Below are 23,505 nucleotides of genomic sequence, written 5' to 3' on the forward strand. Positions count from 1 at the left end.
GTCAGGGACCAGCTATCCTCTCCGTAGACCACCGGAGGCAAATCGAAGTCTGCCTGGATCCCACTCGGCTTCCACCAGATAGCGCCGAGCCCTGTAGCCATGTATCGCAGCGCTGACATGCAGTGGAGCGAATGCTCAAATTAGAGGAGAGAGGATGAAAGAGAGGGAATTCAGTCCTGGGACTGGGGCTGCTGGGAGATTGTGGAGCATTTTTTTTAAACTAATATTGATGCCTTAGGTGACTTTTTTTATGCACACAAGCAATAACCAAAGAGTTTAACCGTTCCAGTGAGACTTGCCAACAAACTGCGGTTGTGGAAGGATGGAGAGCTCCTTCTTGTTCCACACACTTTTGAGCGCCGGCAGGTGTTTTACACACCTTGGTGCATAGACAGGAGAGGATGGAGAAATGGATTCATCACCAGAGATCTGTCTATATGCTGAAGAGCCCGTGCTTGTTCCCTTGCTTACTCAGCAATATTGATTGAGGGGCAGAATAAACGGCCACCTGCAGTGAAAGCTTGAGATGGATACACTCCCAGAAAGCGAGACATGGGTCAAATGAAAGGCGTGACTGTGGACGGCGGAGGTGAGCGACTGCTATTCGGTTAAAAGTGAAGATTATGAAGCCGGTGAGCAAGACAACACTTAACTGAGAGGAATCTGTACGTGGAAGTCAAGTGGTTTCAAGAAGTCAGCATCCATTCAAAAGTGAAGCCTCATTTTGAACTGATTTGAACGTTAAAGCCTGATTTTGTCATTTATTTTAACGATAGGTGCTCGTTTGTCCAGTGGAAAAGCTAATTCCTCTTTACAATTAAGACAAAGCATTCACACAAAATAACAGATAACATATATTAAATGATGCTGCATGATCCTCAAATCAATAATCACCAATAGTAACTGCCAAAAACAATCACACCCTATATTTATTTTAAAATAACACAAACACAACAGATGAATGTGCTTGATCCATAGCATGTTGCTGTGTTTGAAGAATTCATTCTCATTTCGATTGATGTGGCATTTTACTGTCAGACCAGAAGTAAAATATGTGGTATCATATCACTACTGTCTACGTGAATGAGTTTTTGTGATTATCTCTCTTTGTTAACCATCCGATGAACCCTTCCTTGGTCAGTTCCAGCCGACTTAAATCGGATAATACGACGTATAAGATTGTGGGATGGACGGATTATGCTTTATCGTCTGACCAGTAGACGTGAGGTTGGAGCTAATGGCCACTTTAAAGTTATGTGAATTCAAGAGAATCAGTAGAAAAATCTGAAATCTAACAAGCGTTGAAAACACACTTGAAGTGTGTCTGATGAGGCCCCAAAGGCAGCCTGTGGAGCATTCACAATTTTTTTTTTTCTTTTGAGGGGAAAGATTCAAGTACTGTAATAGTTTGCCACACTGTCTTTGTGTCTTCACTCAGATCAGCCCCACTGCAAAGTCAGAAAACCCTCCAAGTCCTTTAGGTCTCACACTTGTTGCTGTATTTAGTGTTATTGTGACTGAAACCAAGAAAAAAAAAAAACCCAGACCTGCTGCAGAACAGAGCAGACAGGCATCACATTCACTATCACCAGAGAGCGAGCCATCACACCTCAAGGCTGCTGGACGGCCAGCCTTTTCACACCGGCCTGCCGTTTTGTGCAGCGTGGCAAAAAGCGTAATTGCCCTCCTTGTCAGGCGGTGTCATTAAGTCAGGCAAAGCAACAACAACGAAAAAAATAAATAAATAAAAATAACCAAACACATGCCATCCGGTTCAGGCGATAGGACACAGAGGAGGGAGGCGGTGGGCTGCTCAGCCAGCAGACAGCTGCCCTGAATGCCAAATAATTCAGCAGTTTACAAAGTGGAGGGAAGCTGAGAGGCGGCATGGACAGGTTGATGATATGGAAACAGGGAAAAATTGGAGGGATCAGAGAAAATAAGCTTGACTTCCTCAAAGTTTAAAGATTGGCTGCAGATTTTTGTTATAATAGTTCAAACCCGAATTTGCATGATGAGCATCAGATTAGCGTCCACAAGTAACTCGGACATCCTGGATGAAACATGCATCTGAATAAAATGAGGGAGTCCCAGATAACCTTTGACCTCAGGAATCATTTCACTTATCACTCTCTTAAGAACCACACTGACAGATAATCTTGTTTTTGATTCCTGCATCAAAACATCAAACATCAGTCCCGCAGAAAACCTCTTAAATATGTTGAATTCTTTACCCTTTAAGGGCCACTTTGATTACTTTATAACACTTGTGTTGAAAATGTAGTTATTTTCTATCTGGCAAATAGTTTTTAATATTGTCTACGTAAAAGATAGGTCTTGTGATCCTCCAGTGTTGTAATATGGCACCAAGCTTATTACCAAACCCACTGCTGCGGCAACTTCAGAATGATTGACAAACCATGGAAATATAAGTTGCATTTATGTCAGTCAAACTTATAACTGGAGGCCTGTGGATGATTTTCAACATGCTAAAAATAATGAAGCATATCAGGAAATAGTAAAAGGCGGAGATCTTTTTATTCATATGGGACAAAGTACAAATAAACAGAAGTTAAAGCTCCACATGCAGGTACTGTTCAACTGTGGAGATCACTGGCAATAATAAAATTTACACTTCCAACACATTTTCCTCAAATAAGAAATTAAAAAATGCTAAATACACATGTAACAGAAACACTGTAAAAACCGTCAGTGCAGCAGTAAGCCCCCGTTGTTTGATGACAGTGCAAAAGGCATGAAAAGCAGAGGAAAGGGTACAATTTCTTGCACCAAGAAAACTTCAACTGGGAGATTTACGCTGCTAAAACTGAAGAATCTTTATTTCGACAGTGCTTGTGTTGATGAATGATCCATGAATCCATATAAAGGTTTGAGACAAAAGTCAACACAGGCTCATAAATAACCACTGTTTTCCCAGTTTAGCCACATAGTGACAAATAATGATGGAAAACAGGCAGCTGCATGTATGACGTCCATCATCCGAGGATTTGGTGAAACGGGCAGATTTTGGCCGCTGAAAAGAGAATCTGTGCAGCGTTTGTGTTTGAAACGCACCAAAAACATGAGCGGATGAATGGATGGATAAACAAACAGATGGGCTTGGCTGAGGAGGGGCGGGGCGGGCGGTGTTTCACGCAGCCGACCGCCGGCGGATGACGAACGCGCCCCTCTGCAGCTGGCCCAGGTAGATCCTCATCTTCGTACTGTCGCTCGTCTTCCTCACCCAAATCTACAGGACGAAAAGATGAAATGACTCAAATTATGTCTTTAAGAGACATGCGCTGTTTCATATCTACAGCAGTGGAAACGATATGAAACTTCTGAGGTAAATCCAGTTGTCGGTTCTCCTGTGAGCTTTTCATGGCGTATCGTGAACCTGCCTCACCTCGTTGGTGCCCACGGTGCTGATGACACAGCTGATCTTGGTGTTGTCCTTCGACTCCAGGTATATGGCCTGGCTCTTGTGGTACCTGCCGGCATGAGAGAACGCGCACTGCATCAGAGAGGAGATCGCCCAATAACCCCCACAGACGAACAAACCGCATTTCTCCTGAGACGCCACTGAGCGGATAATTGGGCTGGAGAGCCAAAAGATAAAATTGCGTTTGTTTAATGGCTCCGATTCAAACCCAGAGGAAGACATTGACGTTCCAAAGTATTTAATCATTCAGGGCGCAGCGGAGAATAATGTCGTCTGTCTGTGACGGTGACGTTTCCTCTGGCCTGGAATAAATGAGGCTTTGCATTAAAGGAAATGTTTCCACCTCCTCGCTCTCCTTCAGGATGGTTTTTTCAATGACCCTCTGACACGTCTTCAGCCCTCCGCTCTCAAGCTGAAGGACGGCGGAGGTTTGCTGAAGGATTCTCGCTTCTCTTGGAATTTGCATCAGAGCAGCTGCTCTGGCTCTAATGCAGACAGATCCTCCGAGTATGTATTTTTAATGGTGGCTCCGAGCGCCAGCGCATATTCAACGCTTCCTGCATAAGATCTTTCTGTAGGCCAGACAAAAATACAAAAAAAGAAAGAGAGAGACTGCCATCCAAGTGGCTTTAAAATGTCTGAACATCAACAGAGCTTTACAGAGAGCAAACACAGAACAACATGGCCATCTAGTGGAAATAGAAGGTGGAGTCAGATCCAGAGGAAAGAGACAGTCTTTAACCTGTTTTAGTGTTGGGTAAAACCAGCTGCCTCTGAAATAGAGAGGAGATATAAAGATATTTGAATCCAGAGGAGTGTATGTTTTTTTTCCTCTAAAAAACAAAAGCACCTCCTTTTTAAACAGTATTTCAACAGATTTGGAAATAAGTTGCATGAAGTGAGATTATGAAATCAAACAATGACCTGCTGTTTCAAAGCGTCACATTTTAATCTGTGGTAACAAAACATTTTTAAATGCTGGAAGCGCCAAAACATTTCACTGTATATAATAATGTCTTTTCCCCTCCTCATCAAGCCCTCTTTCTGATGTGGCTTTGCCTCCTACCCCCTTTTCACGCCCCCTCAGTCATTTGAAAACCATGTTTTCCTCATTACGGTTTGGAAAAATACCCCTTTTATCACTCATTAGCCACCCCATTTTCTCCTCTTTCCATTTTGAATCTGGTTAGATATTCCCTCTTCATCTTAACATGATCCATTACTTCCTCTTCATCGTTAGATTTCTTTTCCTTACCCCCATGTTAAAAAAAAAAAAAAAAACCAGTAAAGAACCTGGACCAATGGCAGAAAAAGGAGATGATTACCATCTCTTGTCGTAGTACAGTTTGCCCTCCTCGATGCGGGCCTCGTAGCGCTGGGTGGGGCTCTCCATGGGAGCGGTGGGGATGTGTTCGGGCGTCGACGGGGAAACTGTACGGGGAGAAACCGTGAAAAGCTGCACCATATTTGTACAACTTTTCTATGAACCAATTTCATCTCGAGTTGGCCAGACCGGCAAAATCAGTGCCGCTATAAGTGTTAAATTTAAACTTTAAAGTCTCTTTTTGTTGTAGTGCAGAGCATACTTGATGAAAATGTCTCCATTGTTTTGCAAAACCAAACAATGAGTACAGAAAATGACGACAATATCAACATAAAGTCAATTTTTATGAATTATGGTTGCAGAATGCAGTGAAATGTACAAAAAATAAACTTCTGCAGTTGTTGCATTATGCAGGTTTTTACAAACTCGCCCTGACAGCATGGCTTAGAGCAACAAGGCAGTTAGCGTTCATGTCGATATCTCAGCTCAGATCTCAGGTGTTAAAATATCAATGCTGCCTTTTAAATTTTTACCATTTTCTTGGTGTGGTGGGACAAATTGGAGCCTCTTGCAGGCCACTTTCAGCCCGCAGGCCTTAAGTTTGACTGCTTTAGAGGCATGCGGGCCCATGAGTTTACAGGCAAATCTAATGACAGAAGTACCTGAAGTTACGGCCTGCGATGCAGTTTCACATTTAATGTAGCTGAGAGCAGCATCAATCTTCTCCCTTAACTCGGCCAGAAAGTGAATGAGTACATTTCCCTAAATGAAAAATCCTTCCCTTTGAACTGCGGGACTCGCCGTTCACGTCTAAATGCACTTAAGGAGGCGAGCGCTGCCGTACCTGGTCGCTTTGGTGACTTCAGCTGTAAAGAGAAGAGGTTACAATGATTAAATACAAAGAGAAACATTCAGCAGAGACACTCTGAACACTTAAGATAGACTGATATGAAGATGTATTATGTGGAGCAAGATGACCAATCAATAATTCTATTGTTAAACAATGTTTTAAAAGTATTAAAGGAGTCCAGCAGCTCATCATTGGACACTTGTGTCCATCTATCTATAGAAGCACTCAGTAAATGAGTGGATTGAGAATGAACTTTGAGACAATTGCTATCTGTTAATTGTTGAGATATGTTATTAAAAAAAAAAAAAAAAGTTTATAGTGTAGCAAGAAGGTACCTTATTCAGTGTTCTCAGATCTTCCATAATCTGATCGTCTGTTAACAAATAATTTAGCTGGGGTGTGAAGAGTTAAAGAAAATGAAAAAAAGATCTCAAGAAAACACAAGTCCAGCTGAAACACGAGGTGAATGGGAAGGATATCTGGTGCAGGTTTCCTCCGTTTGTCTGGGATTGGGACTGGATCGTTGGGGCGTCTCCTCAGCTTCCGTGTCATGATGGGTTTTACCTCCATGGAGTCTGGAAAAAACAAGATAAGGCATGTTAACTTAAAAAAAAAATACTTTATACGTCAAGGTTATTACCACAACTCCACTGCATCTAAAAACCTGACTTTAATCAGACATCTTGAAGAACTACATAAAAAAAGCAAAACTCCACTTCCACTCAGTACTTTCACCCCGATTTCTCTATTTTCCTGCTGAGCAAGCCTCTAATATTCCTGTTCACTCCCTCACCGCCTGTCAGCTCCATTGTTAATTTCTCATTCTCGATCATCTTCTTTTTCTCCTCCAGCTCCGCGATCAGGTTTTCCTTCAGCTCAACCTTTTTATCATCAAACTCTTTCACGGCCGCTTTCTTCTCTTTGATGTAGTTCCTCTCTACCTGCTCCGTCTGGAAAAGACAAGAGAGATTATATGTTTACATCTCAAACCCAGAAAGTAGCAACTGATCGTGCATTAGGAATACTGAGTGAGCTTACTTCAAGCTGGAGAAACAGATCTGTGAAGGGAAAGACAAACAGAATTTGTCACGACAAACGAGCTTTGATTCAAATTCTATGACAGTATTTTTGTTCCTTTTTGCCAGATTTATATTCAGCTGCCATCGGATTTATAAATGCAACGGCGGCCTTCCAGTCAAACTCCCGTCGATCCATTACCAGACCGTTTTTTTAAATAAAGTATTCAGCACAAAAGAAAAAGCATTTTTCATCGGCAAAAAGCTGAGTGAATGAAATCCTGGCGAGCTGAAAGAGGAGAAAACAAAGCTGCACACAAACAAGACAAGCGACCGAGTCAACAAGAAGAAAGTATGTGACGTGATGAAAGCAGTGGAAGACGAAGGAGTCATGTCTGAGTCCTGTTTCTGGAAGTATAACTGAGAGGGTAATGTGCTTACAGGGTGCTTTAATTACCATCTATGACCACCCTCCTGAAAGTGTGCGCTTTTTGTTCCACAGTATTCTGAATGCGTTCTATCAGAGCCATCATTAACTTCTGCGGCAGTCTGAGCTACAATAGCCTGTCTGTTGGATTTGGCCGGCCTTCACTCCTCTAACACTGAACAAGTCATCCAGACGTTAACGCTTCCCATGCAAATCCTCACATTTGTCCATTTTCCTGCTTTGGATACATCAACAATGAGGACAAGATGCTCATACATGCAGCTTGCATCTTTACCAAGAGCAGCTTCAACTTTGGATATTAAGATGAACTGATGGGAGAGTTTACAGACAGCGTGACTGGTTATTGAAAATACCAATTAAATCAAATCAATCCTTTGACATATTTTTTTTTATCAGAAATACATAAGTGAGCAGATGGCAGGCACCAGCACTTGGTTGGTATATTACATGTGAGATGATGCACGGTTAGTTTAAATAACAGACCTCAACAAAAAGCATGCGAGCGTTGTGATTTTAACGTCAAATGACATCGGAATGTTAGGAATTCCTCCAGGCTGCAGGTGAATTTTGTTCTGGCTTAATACTTCATGTCATTACCAAAACTTGATTAACTTCTGTTAGGAAATCTTTTTTGTGTATCTCAGACACCATTTCATTTTGCAGCTCAATTTCCAGTCAGTGTTCCTCTTGAGACTCGACAAACTAAGCAAAGCACTCCAATTTGAGAAATAATCAACAGGATAAGTGCTTCAGCCTTAAAATGGCGTGATCCCAGTAAGAACGCTGTGTACTCGCCTGCATTTCTGAGTCTTTCTTTGTACTGCTGGTCCAGCTTCTTCATTCTCTTCTGGTACTCCTGCAGCGTACCTGCAAGACAAAAATAAAAAGCTGTTTATGCAGGATGAGAAGGGACTTGTCACTTCAATGCAAGCTGTTGTCAAAATACATAAACAACTACCCTCATTATTTCGGCATCTTCTTCCACTGTTAACACACTCAGTCTAAACTGGACCGCCCTGACACTGCACGTAAATGTGGATTTATATAAACACCATGCGCCACACAGCAATTTCAACAACAAACATCAGTCTGGGACAGCTGGTGGTGCCACTGCACCTTCGGACAGCACAGTCAGCAGTTTACATCATCAAACAACAGGCTGCTTAAAATGAGCCGTTTATGGCAGAGGACCATTTGTCATCATCTGATTCTGAGTCACTTGCTGTTCAAAGCACAGCTACTACTGTGAATAAGCATTTCAATGAACTACACAGAAAGTCTACTGAAATAAAACCAACCTTCCTGTAGCTGCTGCAGCTGTCTTTTCAGAGAGGCCAGTTTGTCTTGGTACATTCTGCAAAAAAAAAGAAATAACAGAGTTTAGATGTGAAGCTACCACACAATACCACTAGTTTTCAAGGTGAATGAAAAGAAAGATGCCCACTGCTCTTTGATTTCCACATAGTCATCGTCATCGTGTTTGGCCAGATCCGTCTCGCTGGCATCCTCGGTGTCTGGGAGAAAGGGCAGGACAGAGCAACTGTTCACAACTACTCTCCCAAGATGAAATATTAAAATCGGGGTGAATTGCAGCGCGTTCACTGGAGCATGCTACAGGGCCGGTTTTCCCAAAACAACCCTCCTGCGCAGACGTGCGTGGCACCGGTAAGGTAATGGTGAACACCCTGCCTGGGAATGCCCTCCGGTTAGACTGGGACACCGGGGGAAATCCACGTCTCATCCCCGGACTGACATCCGGGAAAGTTCGTCCGATTTGGAAAAATATTCCGATGTGCAACCAAACGAGGCTTCGGGTTTGAAGATTTAATCTACTAAGTGGTGAACGAGGCGACTGTCTTGCTGTGAGTGTCAAGCTTTTTGCCGCATTAATCAGAGCGATACCGTCTAACTTGGAGCTGCTGTCAAGCCGGGGACAACTCGAAACGCCGCAAATGGGACAATGTGCCAAACTACGGGAATCAAGCCCCACGAGCACCGGAATGACCCGACTGGACCGACTTTACCTCAATAAAACCCCGAAACGAGTGAAGATCGAGGCCCGGTGGTCGCGACTGACACGGCGGCTTTCATTTTCGGTTAGCATTAATATGCTAGCTAAAGTTAGCTCCGCTTTAAAGAGTAACTCGATCCGCGTAGTTCGGGCTCATTTCACAGAAAGCACGTAAACTCCAGCCTGTTCGCTTTCGGGAGGCCTGTCGTGTAACTGTGCCCAACCTTGTAGCGTTGTCATCGCCCGTGCGTCCTCTTCTCTTTCTTTCCCATTCACTGCGATCCCGTCCTGCCTGAACTGTGTGAAGAGGGCAGTGCGGTGGACACAGCACGGCTAACGTCACGGAGCGAGGCGGCTAATTAACGCTGCATAGCACATTTGAGTGAGCACTTATTACCGCCGCGAGTGTGCATCACCCAAAACACGTCTCGCGTTACACGGGCACCACTTTCGAGTACATTTAACAGCGAAAAAACAATGTTTATGTGGAGCTCGGGACGCAGTTCAGTAACTAGTTGAATATTTACATGCAAAATAATCGATTGTGCGTGCTATATTTAAGGCTTGCAGCCGACAATGAGTTGTAAAAAATAGTTTGCCCACTCCACATCTGAATCGTTTACACTCCGATGCAGCTAACGATGTAGCTTCGCATGCTAATTCCATTCTTCCCTAATGTCAGCAGGGACTTCATTTTTTAAAAAGAGTTCACCATACAATAGAAGAAATCTGCTAACGGATTAAAAAAGCTAATACAAAATGAAATCACACATGGCTTTAAAAATTGCATTAAATAAATAAGCGGATTTGTTTACGAACCGCGCGTTTCCGTTTGTTTTCCAACAAGTAGACGGAGCCCGACGAGCTTTGAGGAGGATCCATTTAAAACCTCACCTTCCTCCGAGTCTCTACCCCTGAAACTCCGGTCATCGTCGTCGTCCACGCTGTCCAGCTCCTCCTCGTCGTTGTAGTAATCCACCATGGGAGACAACAGAGTCGAGGCCATTTGCTCGCTTTTAAAACGTAAACAAACTCAAAATAAACAGCTCGTCTGGAACAGCGCCTACAACAGCTAGGACCCCCGGGCGCCAAGCTGCCTGAGTATATGCCTAAATGCAATATCCAATCTAATAACGTGTGGTGTTGTTGTTACATGTTATATATATGATATTTTATTCAAATTCTTAAAAAAAAAAAAAAAAATCTATTTTTTTTATTTTGATTTCCGACTAAAAATAAAAACAGGCATATTTGTGGATGTCTGTTTTGACTCCATCAGTGCTGCTAATGTGAGCCAAAGCTCCCAAATAAACCTTCATTCAGGTCTTTAACGCCGCCTGGAGTGTTTTTAATCAAGTCTGGTGTAAATGTTAGACCACTTCTAAGAGCTACATAAAGAATATAAAGACATACTACTGCCATCAAGTCTTGGGTTAATATTTTACTACAGCCAACATAATGGCTGTTAGTTGTTCTGGAATTGTTCCATGTTATAGATGTCATTGTAAATGTTCTTGCTTTAATACTTTCTATGAAGTGTTTCCTGTTGCCTTTGTCTCACATTTCCTGCAGAAATTAATTTACATACAGTATATTTCATTCATCCATTTTCAAGTAATGCCACAGGGCGCTCGAGCCAATCCAAGCTAACAGTGAGGCCAGGGTACACCCTCACAAGGAAAACACAGAGACAGATAACCACACACACACTCAAGGAGAACATGCAAACTCCACACAGAAAAGCCCGTACAGTATTTGAACCCTTGATCTTCTCACTGTGTGGTTTACCACTGTGTCACTGTACAAATCCTTTCAAATAATCAATTATTTAAATGGACTGATAGGAAGATTACCTAGTTGAATTTTATATTACTGTAAATCGTCCAAAAGCTGACATCTGAATTTCAATGTATTTTTTTCATTGTATGTCACATTTAATGGAATTACAAGCCCCATGGTCTTTGTGCATCAATATAAAGAATAAAAAGTAGACAAATAATTCATAAATGCAAATTCTAAGGTAACACGCACTGTTTCCTACACTGTTTAACCTCAAAAGAAAAACAGTAGAGGAATCAGTGTATGTAATCCCAGAAAATTATGACCTTTCTCCTGCTCTGTTTTTTACTCATACACTCACATTCACACAAATGTTGAAGAGAGTATTATGGGAGTAAACACAGTCAATGCACTATTGTTAAATAAAATATTTATTGCAATACTTATTTTACATTTATCCACACAAACATTTACACCCACAGGTAAGTCTTCTATGAAGGGCAGACACTTTGCCTCAAGATACTTGGGACCAGTGTATTAAAGTCAGACATCACTATAATTCTTCTGGATCCTTCAGCTATATGGGATTTGTTTGAAGCCACTTCTGGTTTAGATAGCCTGAGCAAGTCCATCATTTTTGATGAGTTATCCATGTCTGCAGATATTAAAATGTCAAAGGTTGCAAAGCAAATGACAAAACAGTGACAAACTAGTTTTAGTTTAGTTTAGTTTAGTTTAGTTGTTTCTTTCGTTTAAAACAACACAAAAACAAAAAAGATGAAAATACATCAATGTCATCAGTTTAGACACAAATCACACGAAAGAAAAGGAGCAGAAAGAAGAACAATCTTATTATATCTACCCCTTTACATACAAATTATTTGAACTGATACAAATTAACTTTGAACTGATACAAATTAACAAACTATACTTGAGCTGTCTTTGACATCAGAATCATTTTTTTTCTAATGAAAGAAAAGGTAGACACTGAATTAAAGCTGGAGATTAATGTTCGTATTGAATAAAACTCAGAAGCATGCATGTCATGAATTACAACACCTATTCTGAAAATTTTAAAAAAAGAGCTGTGATCGTGAATTCCAAATGATACAACTGGATGAGTAGAAACAGACTAATTACTTGAGAAAAATTGTTCACACTTTCGACCAAATCAAAGCTGCTGTACAAGTTGCCTCAGAGCTTTGAATTCCTCACTTAGAACTGGCCCAAAACAAACAAAATACACACACACAAACAAACACACACAGGTTGTACCAGTTCAGTATGTTGGAGAACTGCATGGACGTGACCAGTAAACTTTCTGTACTTGGGCAACAAAACAAAGCAAAGAAAGCAACCAACAAGAAAAAAAAAAATTTTTTAAAGAAAAGCAACCACTTAGTGCTTATTCCATCCTTCTTCTTTTTCCCTCGACGTGAGTACATGTAGAGCACTGTAGAGGATGGATAAAAGTTAGGAAAAGAATGAAGTCATTTGAACCGCAATTGAATTATAAATACTTTGTAATTCAGGGATGTCTAACACATTTTAGTCGGCCCAATAAAATAGAGACATAATCACCTCAAAATTTAACTTTTAAAGTTTTTCTTTGTTGTTGTGCAGAGCATCCACAATGAATCTCTTCATAAAGTCAATTTTAATGATACCTTCTGGGTCAAAATACAAGTGAAATGACCACAAAAAAACCCTTCTGCTGTTGCACTTGAACAGCACGGCTTTTAGCTATAAAGTAGTTAGGTTTCATTCTAGTTTAAGAAATTAGTTTTAAAAATCAATGTTATGGTGTTTTCGGCAGGTTTTAATTGGGACCACTTGCAACTGGTTTTGGCTCACTGGTCTTAGGTGACGCCCCTGGTCTAATTATAGTGATGTATAAAAGATATGTTAAAAATTATATACAATCATGAAAAAATAATTTAATATACCTTTGAAGTAGAAGGGTTCTGTTTATATCTGGACCTCTGGAAATGAGTACATTTATCAAACACACATCACACACGGCCTCATAGTTAAAGTTCCGCAGTGAGCCAGCAGGTGGCGGCATTGCATTGCTCATATATAAGGGGGACAGGCTGGTTCGCTGTCATTGAAGTTGCAACAGAATCGGGATGACTCAGTCCATGCATCTTTAATGATTTGCAAAGGAAATAGGACTGTGGCTGTTCACTTATAAGCTTTATTTTGTCATCTGGTGCAGCACTGCTGCAACTAATACTCAGCCAAGCTTTGCGCTTGGGTCGGACTAAATGCACGGAGAACAGGACAAACTACAAAAATTAAGTTAGTGGTATTTATTGTAGCTTTAAGGCAAGGTGCGTGGAGGCACACGGAGATAAGTTTAGTTTCCGGCGGGCTGTCAGAGCCGGTCTACCGGGGGGCTGAGCTCGTGCCGCGCCGTCATTCAGGAAGTCTCGAGCCACTGACAGCACTTCCACAAGTCGCTCGGAGAGCCCCGGAGTCGGATTAAATACTCCAGAAGTGCGTGCTCTTGCTCCGCGGGGACGACTTCGGGTCAAGGTGAGGGTGTGCTTTCTCTGTTGTTGCCCCCCTTCTCCCCTCTCTCTCTCTCTCTGCCTTTACCGTCTCCACCTCCATAACCATGAAGACGGCGCCGCGCGCCCCGGCCGAGCCGACACTTCCTCCCGGGTGCGCGGCTCGGAGCTGCCGCGGCTCCCCCTCCCACTGTCAGCAGCGGGCAAAGTGCAGGGGCGAACAGGAGGACTAACTGCCCCCGAAGTTACCCTCCGCCGCCTGGCTCGGACACTGCGCGTCTCTTTCTCTCTCTTTTTTTTTTTTCCTTATTATTATTTTTAGTCGGCGGTGAGTAACGGAGGAGCGGCGTCGGCTCGCCCGGGTTTGTAAGTGCGTAGCTGAGCCTCTTTGACTCCGTGTCTGCGGCGCACCTGCTTCACTTCATTCTTTTCTTTTCTTTTCTTTTTTGGGGGGATATATTTTGAAGAAGTGACCAGGAAACCAGCTTTGGTTCCTTCCTCTGGAGGGGGGAGGGAGGTGAGTACGCGGATCAAGTCGCTGACAGGTTGTAGCTGACACTGAAGTGTGCGCTTGTGGGTTTTTTTTTTTCCTGCCTGTTTTCATAAAAAAAAAAAAAAGGCAATTCTGCATGGTGCTGCGTAAACTTGCGTTATCCGAGCATGAGCACGCACGGCGGCGGCTGTCAGCGAGCGTGTCACATCCGTAGAGGACTGTGGTACCTTCCATTGCGTCTTACATTGTTGTGAGTGAGATTTTTACTATCAACGCGCAGCCACAATACAATGGCTCTGGCTTGGACACGCACTTACGCATGAACCCCCTCCTCCTCCAAAACCTATTCGTTTACTACGTCTGTCGTCCACCAGCAGCCTCTAGTATTAGTTTGTGTTATTTACTCGCGTTCATTCATTGGGGCAAAAACAACAACAGCAGCATGTCATTTGGTGTTATTATACTTATTTGCATTTTGCTTGTTTTTATTGCTTGGGCGCATAGAAGACGACGATCGCTTCAAAATAAACGAAAGTGGATGTAGGGTAAAGCGTGACGCGCTCGAAATGGCAGATGTAGATATGTAGCTGAGCACTAAAACCCGAGCTGACCCAACATGATGTCATCTGTGGTGTGTAGAGCGCATGAGTGAGAAGCAGCAGACCTGAGCCTTCACTGCAAACTGTGTCACTTCTCAAGATTTATTTTAAGACGCCATGCAATCGCGCACAATTTAACCCAGTATTGGGACACGTGCACCTGCAGAATCCAATTGAGATGCGGGAAAAAGAAAAAAAAAAACATGCAGTGTGGATAACAAACCACATTATCTCACAGGATAGTTTGCTCATTTGCAACAAATGCCAACATGATCACAGCAGGAGAGAACTGGCTTTCTCTGCCTCTGCTGTGTTACCTTTCCAAGTAATAGTTTCATTGTTCTGCTTGGATTTTGTTCAAAGGTCACACTACCACTATTGTGCAACCCCCCCCCCCCCCCCCCCTTCACTATCACCCATATCTAGTAGGCTTATCAGCTACCTTTTGACCATACAACGAAGAGACGGAACCGAAAGTGCTACACTTCCTCATTGCTGATTGTATCCAGGGCGCTTTCTCTGTTTATGATTTTGCTTTGATTGTGTCATTTTTTTTCGTAAACGTTCCGCTCATTCAGGCGTCTGTGCCGATACAAAACAGATGTTGGAGCCTTTCGCTGAGGGCTGACGCTGAACAGGTCATGACGGGGTAGAATAAGCGTCTTGTACAGTTTGGACCTCACTGTGGTGAGCCACATCTGGTGAGGTGAGGGCTTTTATTGGCTCGATGTTGTGACACTTGCAAGGGCAAAAGACCAACGCTCTGCTTCTATCTGGTCTTTGTTAAACACTGGGTGAGACGCAGCTATATGTAACATGACAACTGGCTTCCTCTAGACAGTCAGAGGCAGTCACAAGCATACTGCCAAGAGTCATGTCTTTTTATAGAGCCGTGTGAGAGATTATTGAGACGTTAGCCAGGGGTCTTCTCATGAATTTGCACAAATCTCTTTCTGTGTGCGTGTGTGTGCTGGAAAAGGACACATCAGCTGCTCTTGACAATTGGCTGATGTCGCTGTCAGACTGGATTGGGGTGGGGGTGGTGTGTGAGCCAGACATGCTTCCACTGAGGCCATGCTCGTAAGAGGAGCAATCACCCGTTTTCACATGGGACGGTATAAATCTGGTTACAAATGAGGTAAATTTTCCTTGAAAGTGAGGGCCAGCATGACACAATTGGTAATGCCAAAATTTTTCATAATTAGTATGAAAGATTGCACTTGACAAGAGGATGTTAGCATTTTTGCCCCTGCAAACTAATTGGAACCTTTCCAGAGTTTCCAGAGAACATTTGGCAATATAACATATGAATCACAACATGGATTTTTTTTTTTTTTTTTTTTTTTTTTTTTTTTTTTTTTTTTGCCTGTTGTCAGTTTTTTTATGGTTATGTGTTGCTTAAAAAAGGTGAGTTAGCACTGGATCAGAGCATCTTCCAAAAGCTTGTTGCTGTTATGCAATAAATGTAGACAGTTCTTAACCTGTTTGTTCTTTTTTTTTTTTTTGCTTTGTTTTCATAGATAAAATATAAACTAAAGTTTTGGTACATATAGCAAGATTTTATGCTATGTTATTTAAGTCTAAAAGCTGTGTCAACCTAAAGTCTTAACAGAGGTCACACAGGTTTCACACCTTTGCCCTCTACCCTTAGAAAAATGCACAGGATTACAATTAAGCCCCTATCCATTCGGCTTTACCGCTGTTTCCCCAGATTCCTGACCTGACCCTAGTGTGCTCCAGGGCCATGTTGACACCCGTTAATCATGGAATTGTGACATTTTATCATGACTATCAAGCATCAAAATAAAAAAAAAAGGACTCTGTTATCATGAATGGAAACATGAGAAATAAACCTGTTTGAGCTGTTATGTTAGAATAGATGAAAAAGTGAGCAAATGTGAGAAATGTAGCAGAGAAAACAAATGTGTCAGAGGGAAGTCAAGCAGGCCTGCTGGTCAAGGAGGTGTTGGGTCACAATTTTACAGCTGGTATGATGTGTTTTCACACTGTCAGGTGAAGCCAAGGATGATTGTGAGAAATTCACCTTGTCACACCACGATTGCGTTTAATGTATTTACGAGTAAATAAGACAACAGTAACTGGTTATTTTACACTGGCTATTCAGTACTTGAGTTTCCCTCTCGTCGTCACTTTTGTTAAATCTTATTCTAGGGTGCAGTCCTCTCCTTATTTGCCAATTTTTGCCCTTCGTCTTGTCTTTGTTGTAACTGAGTGACTTCCAGAGGGCCCTTAGTAGATAAGTGCTTATCTATAGTCTGCACATGTGGCGCTTGCTGGACCACAGTAAACTGTAGCTAAAGACAATATCAACATCCACACGGCTGCAACGACTCTGAACTTTTTCTTCCATGTATTTGTAGTTACAAAGAAACTGATAAATCAACAGTAAAATGAAGTAAAAGCAGTCACCTAAATAATTGTTTACCACTTTTGGTATTCATGCACACTTTTCACTATTGTTTTGTTCCATACTTGTCTTACATTGATCAAAGAAATGAGTTCTAGTTTTATTCTGTCCTTTCTTGTAGACATTGTCATGTAAATGGAGCCTTTGTCCAATATGGTCCCTCGGGTCACATGTTTGACACCCCTTCCCTAAGATATTCTCGAAAAGTTGACTCTTGTGTATCCACTTTTTTGTTTTGCATCTGGAGCAACCTGTTGATGTTAAAACTCCTCTTACATTTTCATGCAATGGAAGGCTGACTTGTGAAAAATGTATTAGAGAATTGTCAGTTTAGTCGGTGCGCCAGCAGTTTGGTGGTTTATGCTACAGTCACAGAGCACATCAATATTAAAGCACCCCTGTCAGGCTTAATGTTCTGCAGTGATCTGGTTTAGCATGTCTAATATAGGAATGCTGTCTCGGATGACAAGGAGAATTATGCCCCCACCCCACACCCCCACCACTCCACCCCACCCCCTCTCCAACTCTCCTCTACTAGCAGATGTGTTCATGCGTATTGCTTTTAATGATGATTTCAAAAGACAGCGAAACTCTGCACTGCTGCAAGATCTGGGGTTTGTGAAGCCGACAAGAAGTAGTACAAGCAAAAAAAAAAAACATTTTAAAAATTGGAAACATGATTAATCCACAGTAGCAGCAGCTCTGTATTTAATTAACCAGTCGTGAGACTAGCATACTGACTCCACATGTTCACAGTGGGGGGGGATCAATAAGTCTTCTTCTGGTGGACTGACATGCAGTGCATTGAAGAGAAGAAGACCTATTGATGCACTGACTGAATCTGTATACAGTGCATCAGTGAGTCCTTCTGTCATAGACATTATTACGCTGTATGTGCCCTCTGAGTTATCCATGCTTTCTGTTTCATTAAATCTTTGTGCAATTGTTAAAACTTTCTGCTATTCAGAAGTTGAAAACATTGCAATGCACACATTGAAATAAATTCACCAAAACCTAAATTGAAAAAATCTCAGAACTATCAGCACTTATTATAGTGAAGTTTTTCTTTTTGCTTTTTGTTAACAAATCTATTAGGTAAGTTAAAAACGTATATTGGATTTCTTTGACATTTATCTTTCTTCGATTTAACTCAAATGTATTTTTTATTAGTTTCTGGTGTAAGAATGTCTTTCAGGATTGAATGGCTTCTCTTTGTTATTCTTTATTGTATAAGTACAGCATAAAGAGAGGTTTTGAACCTATTCGCCTATGTGGCCCCAAGTTGTCTAGTTTTTAAACTTTTACTGACTGTTATAAATCTGTCCATTCACTCACACTTTGAACTAAAGAGAAGCACAACAGTCTCTATCAACTCGGACGGCTCCATAGCAAAACGGTTGGGGAGCTTGAGTCGTTGATGAGCATTGTAGCTGAGAATAGACGAACATGTCATCTGAAAACACATAACCTGTGGCACATCAAAGACATAATATGGGTCAGGATTTGATTAAATCTCAGTCTTGCATCCTTTTGTTTGTTATCAGTGATTTAAAACAAACTTTTTCCACATATAAATTACTCATATGGTTTTAATGATTATAAAGATTTGAAACGTAGCATTAACTTTATGAAATCTGTCTGCGGTTACATCTAAAAAAATTCAGTTCATCATAACAAATACCAAAGTGGCCATCTGCTAATCGGAAGCTTTTTCAGCTGGATTATTTTCCGGCTTCGACCAGAAAACTGTATCGCTGACCAGGATAGGAGTCACAGGGAGGAATCTGGACTGCATCCAGCTCCGGTACAGCAGCTGGTGCAGACCTGAGTCAGGCCCTCAGCCTACTGAAGGCTGTCTCACAGGGGAAGGGAGTCAGAGCCCAACAGATGTCTCACCAACAAATGCCTCCCCAGTGAGTGTACCACCTCTGCTGTTCGCTCGCCACCTTGCACTGATAAAAGCTTCAGATCTGTGGGGAACCCATTGTAGATTTCACCATAAAAATACTTTGTAGATTCAAAGGCGTTTTGCAGCATTTTACACATGGGCTTGTCAGGAATTACGATGACCTTCATTGTGAGTCAGCCTGTCCACCATAATTTGATCTGGTTTATCTCCTTTATGGTAGGCAATATCATATATGTATTATACCCTAACGCAAAACAGATTGGTTGCTAGCCACGTCATTCTTTACTTGTGCGTTAGATGGCTTGTTGTTTTCCTCAAGTACACTCCAGCTCATGTCATAAGAGAGGCATTTCGGCAAGTCAGCCTCATTGGGTGTGGGAGGTTAGCGCGAGTGACTTGATTATAGCCCTTTATTAGAAGCGCGCCTCCAATCCTCTGGCGAGGTTGCAGCTGTGACCATGAGTCGGCCCCTCCACCCACCCTCTTTTCAACCCCCATTACGTCTGGCTACATCTGTCTCAGGCTCTCCTGTGAAATCGACGAGCCCCAAGCTGCTCTTCCATGACTAGGCCAAGTGGAAGTGCCGGGGAATTATGAACAGCCATCACCATCACCCAAAGAGACACCACCACTGCTGATGGCTGACTCGTCTTATCTCTGCCCACCACCACCCCTCCTGGGTCCAGGGCTTGATTTAGCTTGGCAGAACAAGGGGAAAAGACTCAGACTGGGGTATTTTTAGATCTACACGGTTCACTCTAACAGGGGTCTTTAAAATATTGAAAGTGTCATGTCATAGGTCTGCAATTCACATGTGTTCTCCTGACTTTCCCTTAACGTGCAGGCATCTGGGAAAACTCCAGTAGTCAATGCTAGCATAGCAGAGTGGGGCATGTCAACGAGGCTTAGGGATGCATGAATGTGACGGACACGTTTGCTGATGTGAGTGGGGCTGAGGTAATACACTGCACCACGCTGGGCTATTTCGGGAGCTTCCCATTGCCAGCCCAAAGCGCTTTTGTGTCTCGTACTTCTACATCATCATTTTTACTCAGCACCTTTTCAGACATGTCCCGACTTGTCTTTCATTTCTTTTTCAGGCGTCATCACAGAGTGCATTTTGTTGATGTGGTTGTTTGAGCTATTTCACTTCAGCAAAACCATGGACACTGTTGAAAGCAGGGACATTTCTCCCAATGCGCTTTAATTGCTCGGTATTACCAAATGACTCTGTGCCTGGCTGCATTACGCTGAACCTTTTTGGCCCCACAGCCTCCGAACTTGACGCAAATGCTTGATAACTCCTCATCCACTGGGCTTCCAGCCTATGTGCCAAAAGCCAAACACCATCCCCCAGTCCCAGGAGAATCTAGGCCTTTGCCCAAGCTCTGTGCAGCCCTAATGCTGCCACTGGACAGCCTCCATTGGGTCAAGTGGAGATTTGCTTCTGATGAATCTGAGCGAGATTGGGTTACGTTCTCGCCTGCCAGCAGTGAAGCAGGATAAATGGGACATTCAGTTTTTGGTTTTTTAGTTAACTCTGAGTATTGGTCTGGCTCAGCTTTTCTCTTTTTGAATGGGAATCCCCAACTAATCACTTAAAATGTATTTCAGCATCAGCTTGACAGAATTGTGCAGGTTTTTTCTGGTAAGCTTGGATAAAACCATTGCCAATTTGAAGACTATCAAGGTAAAATGTAGTCAGACAACATTTAACATTTCTAAGTGGATTATTGCTAAATTGACAGAGAATGCCTTTCAGGATTAAACAGGGTGGGCAGCAAAAAAAAAAGTCATAAGACAGCCATGATGTATGGTACGCATTTCAAATTGGCAGATGGCAGCAGTCAAATGATTTTTAATGAAGATGTGAGGTGGTCGGAAAAGTTCACTGAATGTAACTTTATGCAACATTGCCATAGAAAGAAAAAACAGTCAATCCATCAAGCTTTATTTAGGGACGCAGTTTTCAGACAGTCACATGAAATTCATAATGTTTCACAAAAAAATGATATTAAATGCAGATCAATTTTATAGAAAAGCATACATACCCAAATATAGAGAGGCATCCACCACTATGCACTCAAATATATAGAATTGCACTTGTTGCACTCTGCTTTGTTCTCACTTACCATATTTCTAATATAATTGAACGTGTGTGCATACATCCACACCTTTATGCTATTGCTTCGACTAATGTTAGCATCTTGTACTTTAATTTAGGAATTATAGACAGATTGTCTTCAGCTTATTTCAATTTTATTGCAACAGATTGAAAACATTTGCAAAAACCTGAGTCCAGCAGTTTAACAGTATGTTTAAACTGAAAAATTGATGCTGCATGTCAGAAAAATGTATGTACCACACAATGCTTATTATTATAGGTGTTAAAAAAATAATAAAAAAAAAATAAGCACAGCTTCAGTAGTTTTGTGATTAAAGTTAGTGAAATCCAGTGATTAAGACTTTTCTGCACTTGCTGAATCTCTATGACACATCTCAACAATACTGTGCGAAGTTCAGTCATAGTAATTGACGATGTGACATTCAAATACCTTTATATCTCTTGTGGCTGAACTATTTCTGCTGAGCAACTGAGCGACACAGACATCCTCCGTCATCGTGGATGCTATTATCTCTTGTCTTTTTGTTAACCCCTGAATCATCAGACTGGATGTGAGCAGTGTGTCATATCCTGAAGTAACAGAAGAGTCTGTCATGAGGAAAGAGAATGCAATGTAGGCCTAAGTGAGTGCTTCTGCCACCCCTTTCTTGCTTCATAGTACATACTGGTGATGCCTTTGCATGCCTTTGTGAATCCAGAGAGCCTCAGGTCAAACTGAACAATTGTCCAATTAGAGTGCGACTCGGAGGAAACTCTGCCAGTCAGCACCCCGCCCCACCGCTTCCCTCGCTCCTTCTGGTTTCCTCTCTCAGCCGCACGCACAACTCTCATCATACACAAACACAAATAAACCAGATGTGCATCAGTGTGAAGCCATAAGGCTGCCAACCCCGGGATAATTGTAGGGATGATATTGTCCCAGAGGACTAATGAGGAAGTAGTTAAATGATCAGGCAGCATGGGTATCAAAGACACTGATGTATGCGTACACCCTTCCTGCGTTTTCCCAAGCAGTGGCCTGCCTCACACATGTCCAGCTATTGTTTCCCGCTGTGAGGAGAATATCCCATAGGAAAGCATAATGTAAATTCTTAACAAGTTCAAAGTGAAACCGAAGGAATCACTCAATTATTCCTCCCGCATTGGTTTTTAAATTGTTTATTCCAGTTGTAGTCAGTGTAATACACAGGCTAATTAAGTTAATGATTCACTGGCAAGCTTTTAAATGGTTGATTCTATCTGTTCTTGACTGGAAAAATATAAGTAAAGGCTTTAAATATAATTTCAGAAAATCAATTTTATTGTACTAAAATTAAATAGAGTGGAGTTTAACTTGGGTGCAGTTATACAATTATCAAGGCCGAGCTTCGTAATTGACCACAGTAGGGAGAGACTTAAAGAACGTCTGTCGACCCATCACTCTTCTTCCTTCTTAAACATTAATACACATCCTCTCTCTCACTATGATTTATTTTACTGTCTGTTATAAATAAGCTGTTCCCATTATTCATTTATTGCCTTTCCTTTATTTTTTCCCCTGACAAATACTTCCAATATAAAAGTTTACTTGATAAATTATTGATCGAAACATACACAAAGAACTTTGAGTGCAAGGGTCATGTTGTCCATTCCACGTGCGCTGGTGATGTGAGACTGCAGGATGGAGCGTTCAGGAACATTTCTTTGAAGGATGGAGAGGCCACTTTCCAGTCCCGAAGAGAGGTTTACAAGAGGGCTGCACGGGTTAATAAGATCCCACCAGGAATGGCAAGCATGCACCAATGGAGACGGTTCAAGACGAAGGGGGCACGGCAGAAAAAAAAAGGAAAGACAGCCAACTTTCTTTGATTCTCTTTATGCAAGTAGCTATCTAAAACTGTATCACTTACACACACACACACACACACACACACACACACACACACACACACACACACACACACACACACACACACACACACACACACACAGCCAATCCGGTGACAGCAACAAAGATGTATTTTTGTGATTTTTACTGGATCACATTACAATAATATTTGTGATACCTTTAAGTTATTTGTTCAGATAAAATCAGTTCTCTGCAGGGCAGATTTTAATTATTTTTTAACCTCCCGTAGTTTTTATTTGTGTGTGTGTGTATGTGTGTGTGTGTGTGTGTGTGTGTGTGTGTGAGAGAGAGGCTTGGATGAATCAGTGCAGATCTAAAAGAGGAAGGGGGAGGCTAAGTTCTGAGCCTGAATTAATTCCCAAACTAATTGCGGGCAGACTTTACAGGGGATAAAAGCGGAAATCCTAAAGCTCTAAAACCCATGGGCCCTCTCCCAGCGATGATGTACATAATTTATACTGTCAGTGTATATTTTAAAGAGAAGAAGAGGAAAACGACGAGGCAAAACACAAGGGGAATGACTCAGTGGCCTAGATGCACGTTTCCTTTTTGGGGTATCCTCTGCTTAGTTTCCTCCCCCCGTCTTTCTCTGTCTCTCTTTTCTTTTTTTCTTTTTTTTTTGCGTTCTTCAAGGTTAGAGGTTAACATGCTGAGACCGATTCTTGACAAGTTGAATCTAT

General features: G+C 41.9%; 2 protein-coding genes across 4 annotated transcripts in view; one reads left to right on the forward strand and one right to left on the reverse strand.

Annotated features, from left to right (window-relative positions):
* Positions 1-2,525: 2,525 nt before the first annotated feature.
* LOC115384404 (sin3 histone deacetylase corepressor complex component SDS3) lies at positions 2,526-10,170 on the reverse strand. Of its 2 annotated transcripts, none has more exons than XM_030086663.1 (12): positions 9,986-10,170; positions 8,525-8,594; positions 8,379-8,434; positions 7,876-7,947; positions 6,655-6,674; positions 6,410-6,566; positions 6,096-6,191; positions 5,952-6,013; positions 5,611-5,632; positions 4,768-4,873; positions 3,407-3,491; positions 2,526-3,250 (listed from the first exon to the last, which is right to left on the reverse strand). In XM_030086663.1, exons 1-12 carry the CDS (start codon positions 10,095-10,097, stop codon positions 3,152-3,154), a joined length of 957 nt encoding a protein of 318 aa, XP_029942523.1. In that variant the 5' UTR covers positions 10,098-10,170; the 3' UTR covers positions 2,526-3,151. The 2 variants fall into 2 exon arrangements, with proteins under 2 accessions (XP_029942523.1, XP_029942525.1); XM_030086665.1 differs by lacking the exon at positions 9,986-10,170 and adding an exon at positions 9,316-9,409.
* A 2,972-nt stretch (positions 10,171-13,142) lies between these two features.
* Positions 13,143-23,505, forward strand: part of LOC115384403 (serine/threonine-protein kinase TAO3-like) — a 73,142-nt gene continuing 62,779 nt past the window's right edge. Inside the window, exon 1 of one of the 2 annotated variants that reach the window (XM_030086660.1) lies at positions 13,143-13,408. The gene's annotated coding sequence lies outside the window, so the exon portion shown is untranslated. Of the gene's footprint in view, positions 13,409-13,850; positions 13,901-23,505 lie in introns of those variants that run through there. The other variant, XM_030086661.1, reaches the window with a different exon arrangement.

Source organism: Salarias fasciatus, unplaced genomic scaffold, assembly GCF_902148845.1.
Source record: "Salarias fasciatus unplaced genomic scaffold, fSalaFa1.1, whole genome shotgun sequence".
In the NCBI taxonomy this organism is placed as follows: Eukaryota; Metazoa; Chordata; class Actinopteri; order Blenniiformes; family Blenniidae; genus Salarias; species Salarias fasciatus.

Coding starts and splice junctions, on each gene's coding strand:
- LOC115384404 (XM_030086663.1), bottom strand. CDS start 10,097: ATGGCCTCGACTCTGTTGTCTCCCATGGTGGATTACTACAACGACGAG. Junction 8,435..8,524: donor TATGTGGAAATCAAAGAGCA/GTGGGCATCTTT, acceptor TTTTTTTTGCAG/AATGTACCAAGACAAACTGG. Junction 4,874..5,610: donor GAAGTCACCAAAGCGACCAG/GTACGGCAGCGC, acceptor CTCCCCGTACAG/TTTCCCCGTCGACGCCCGAA.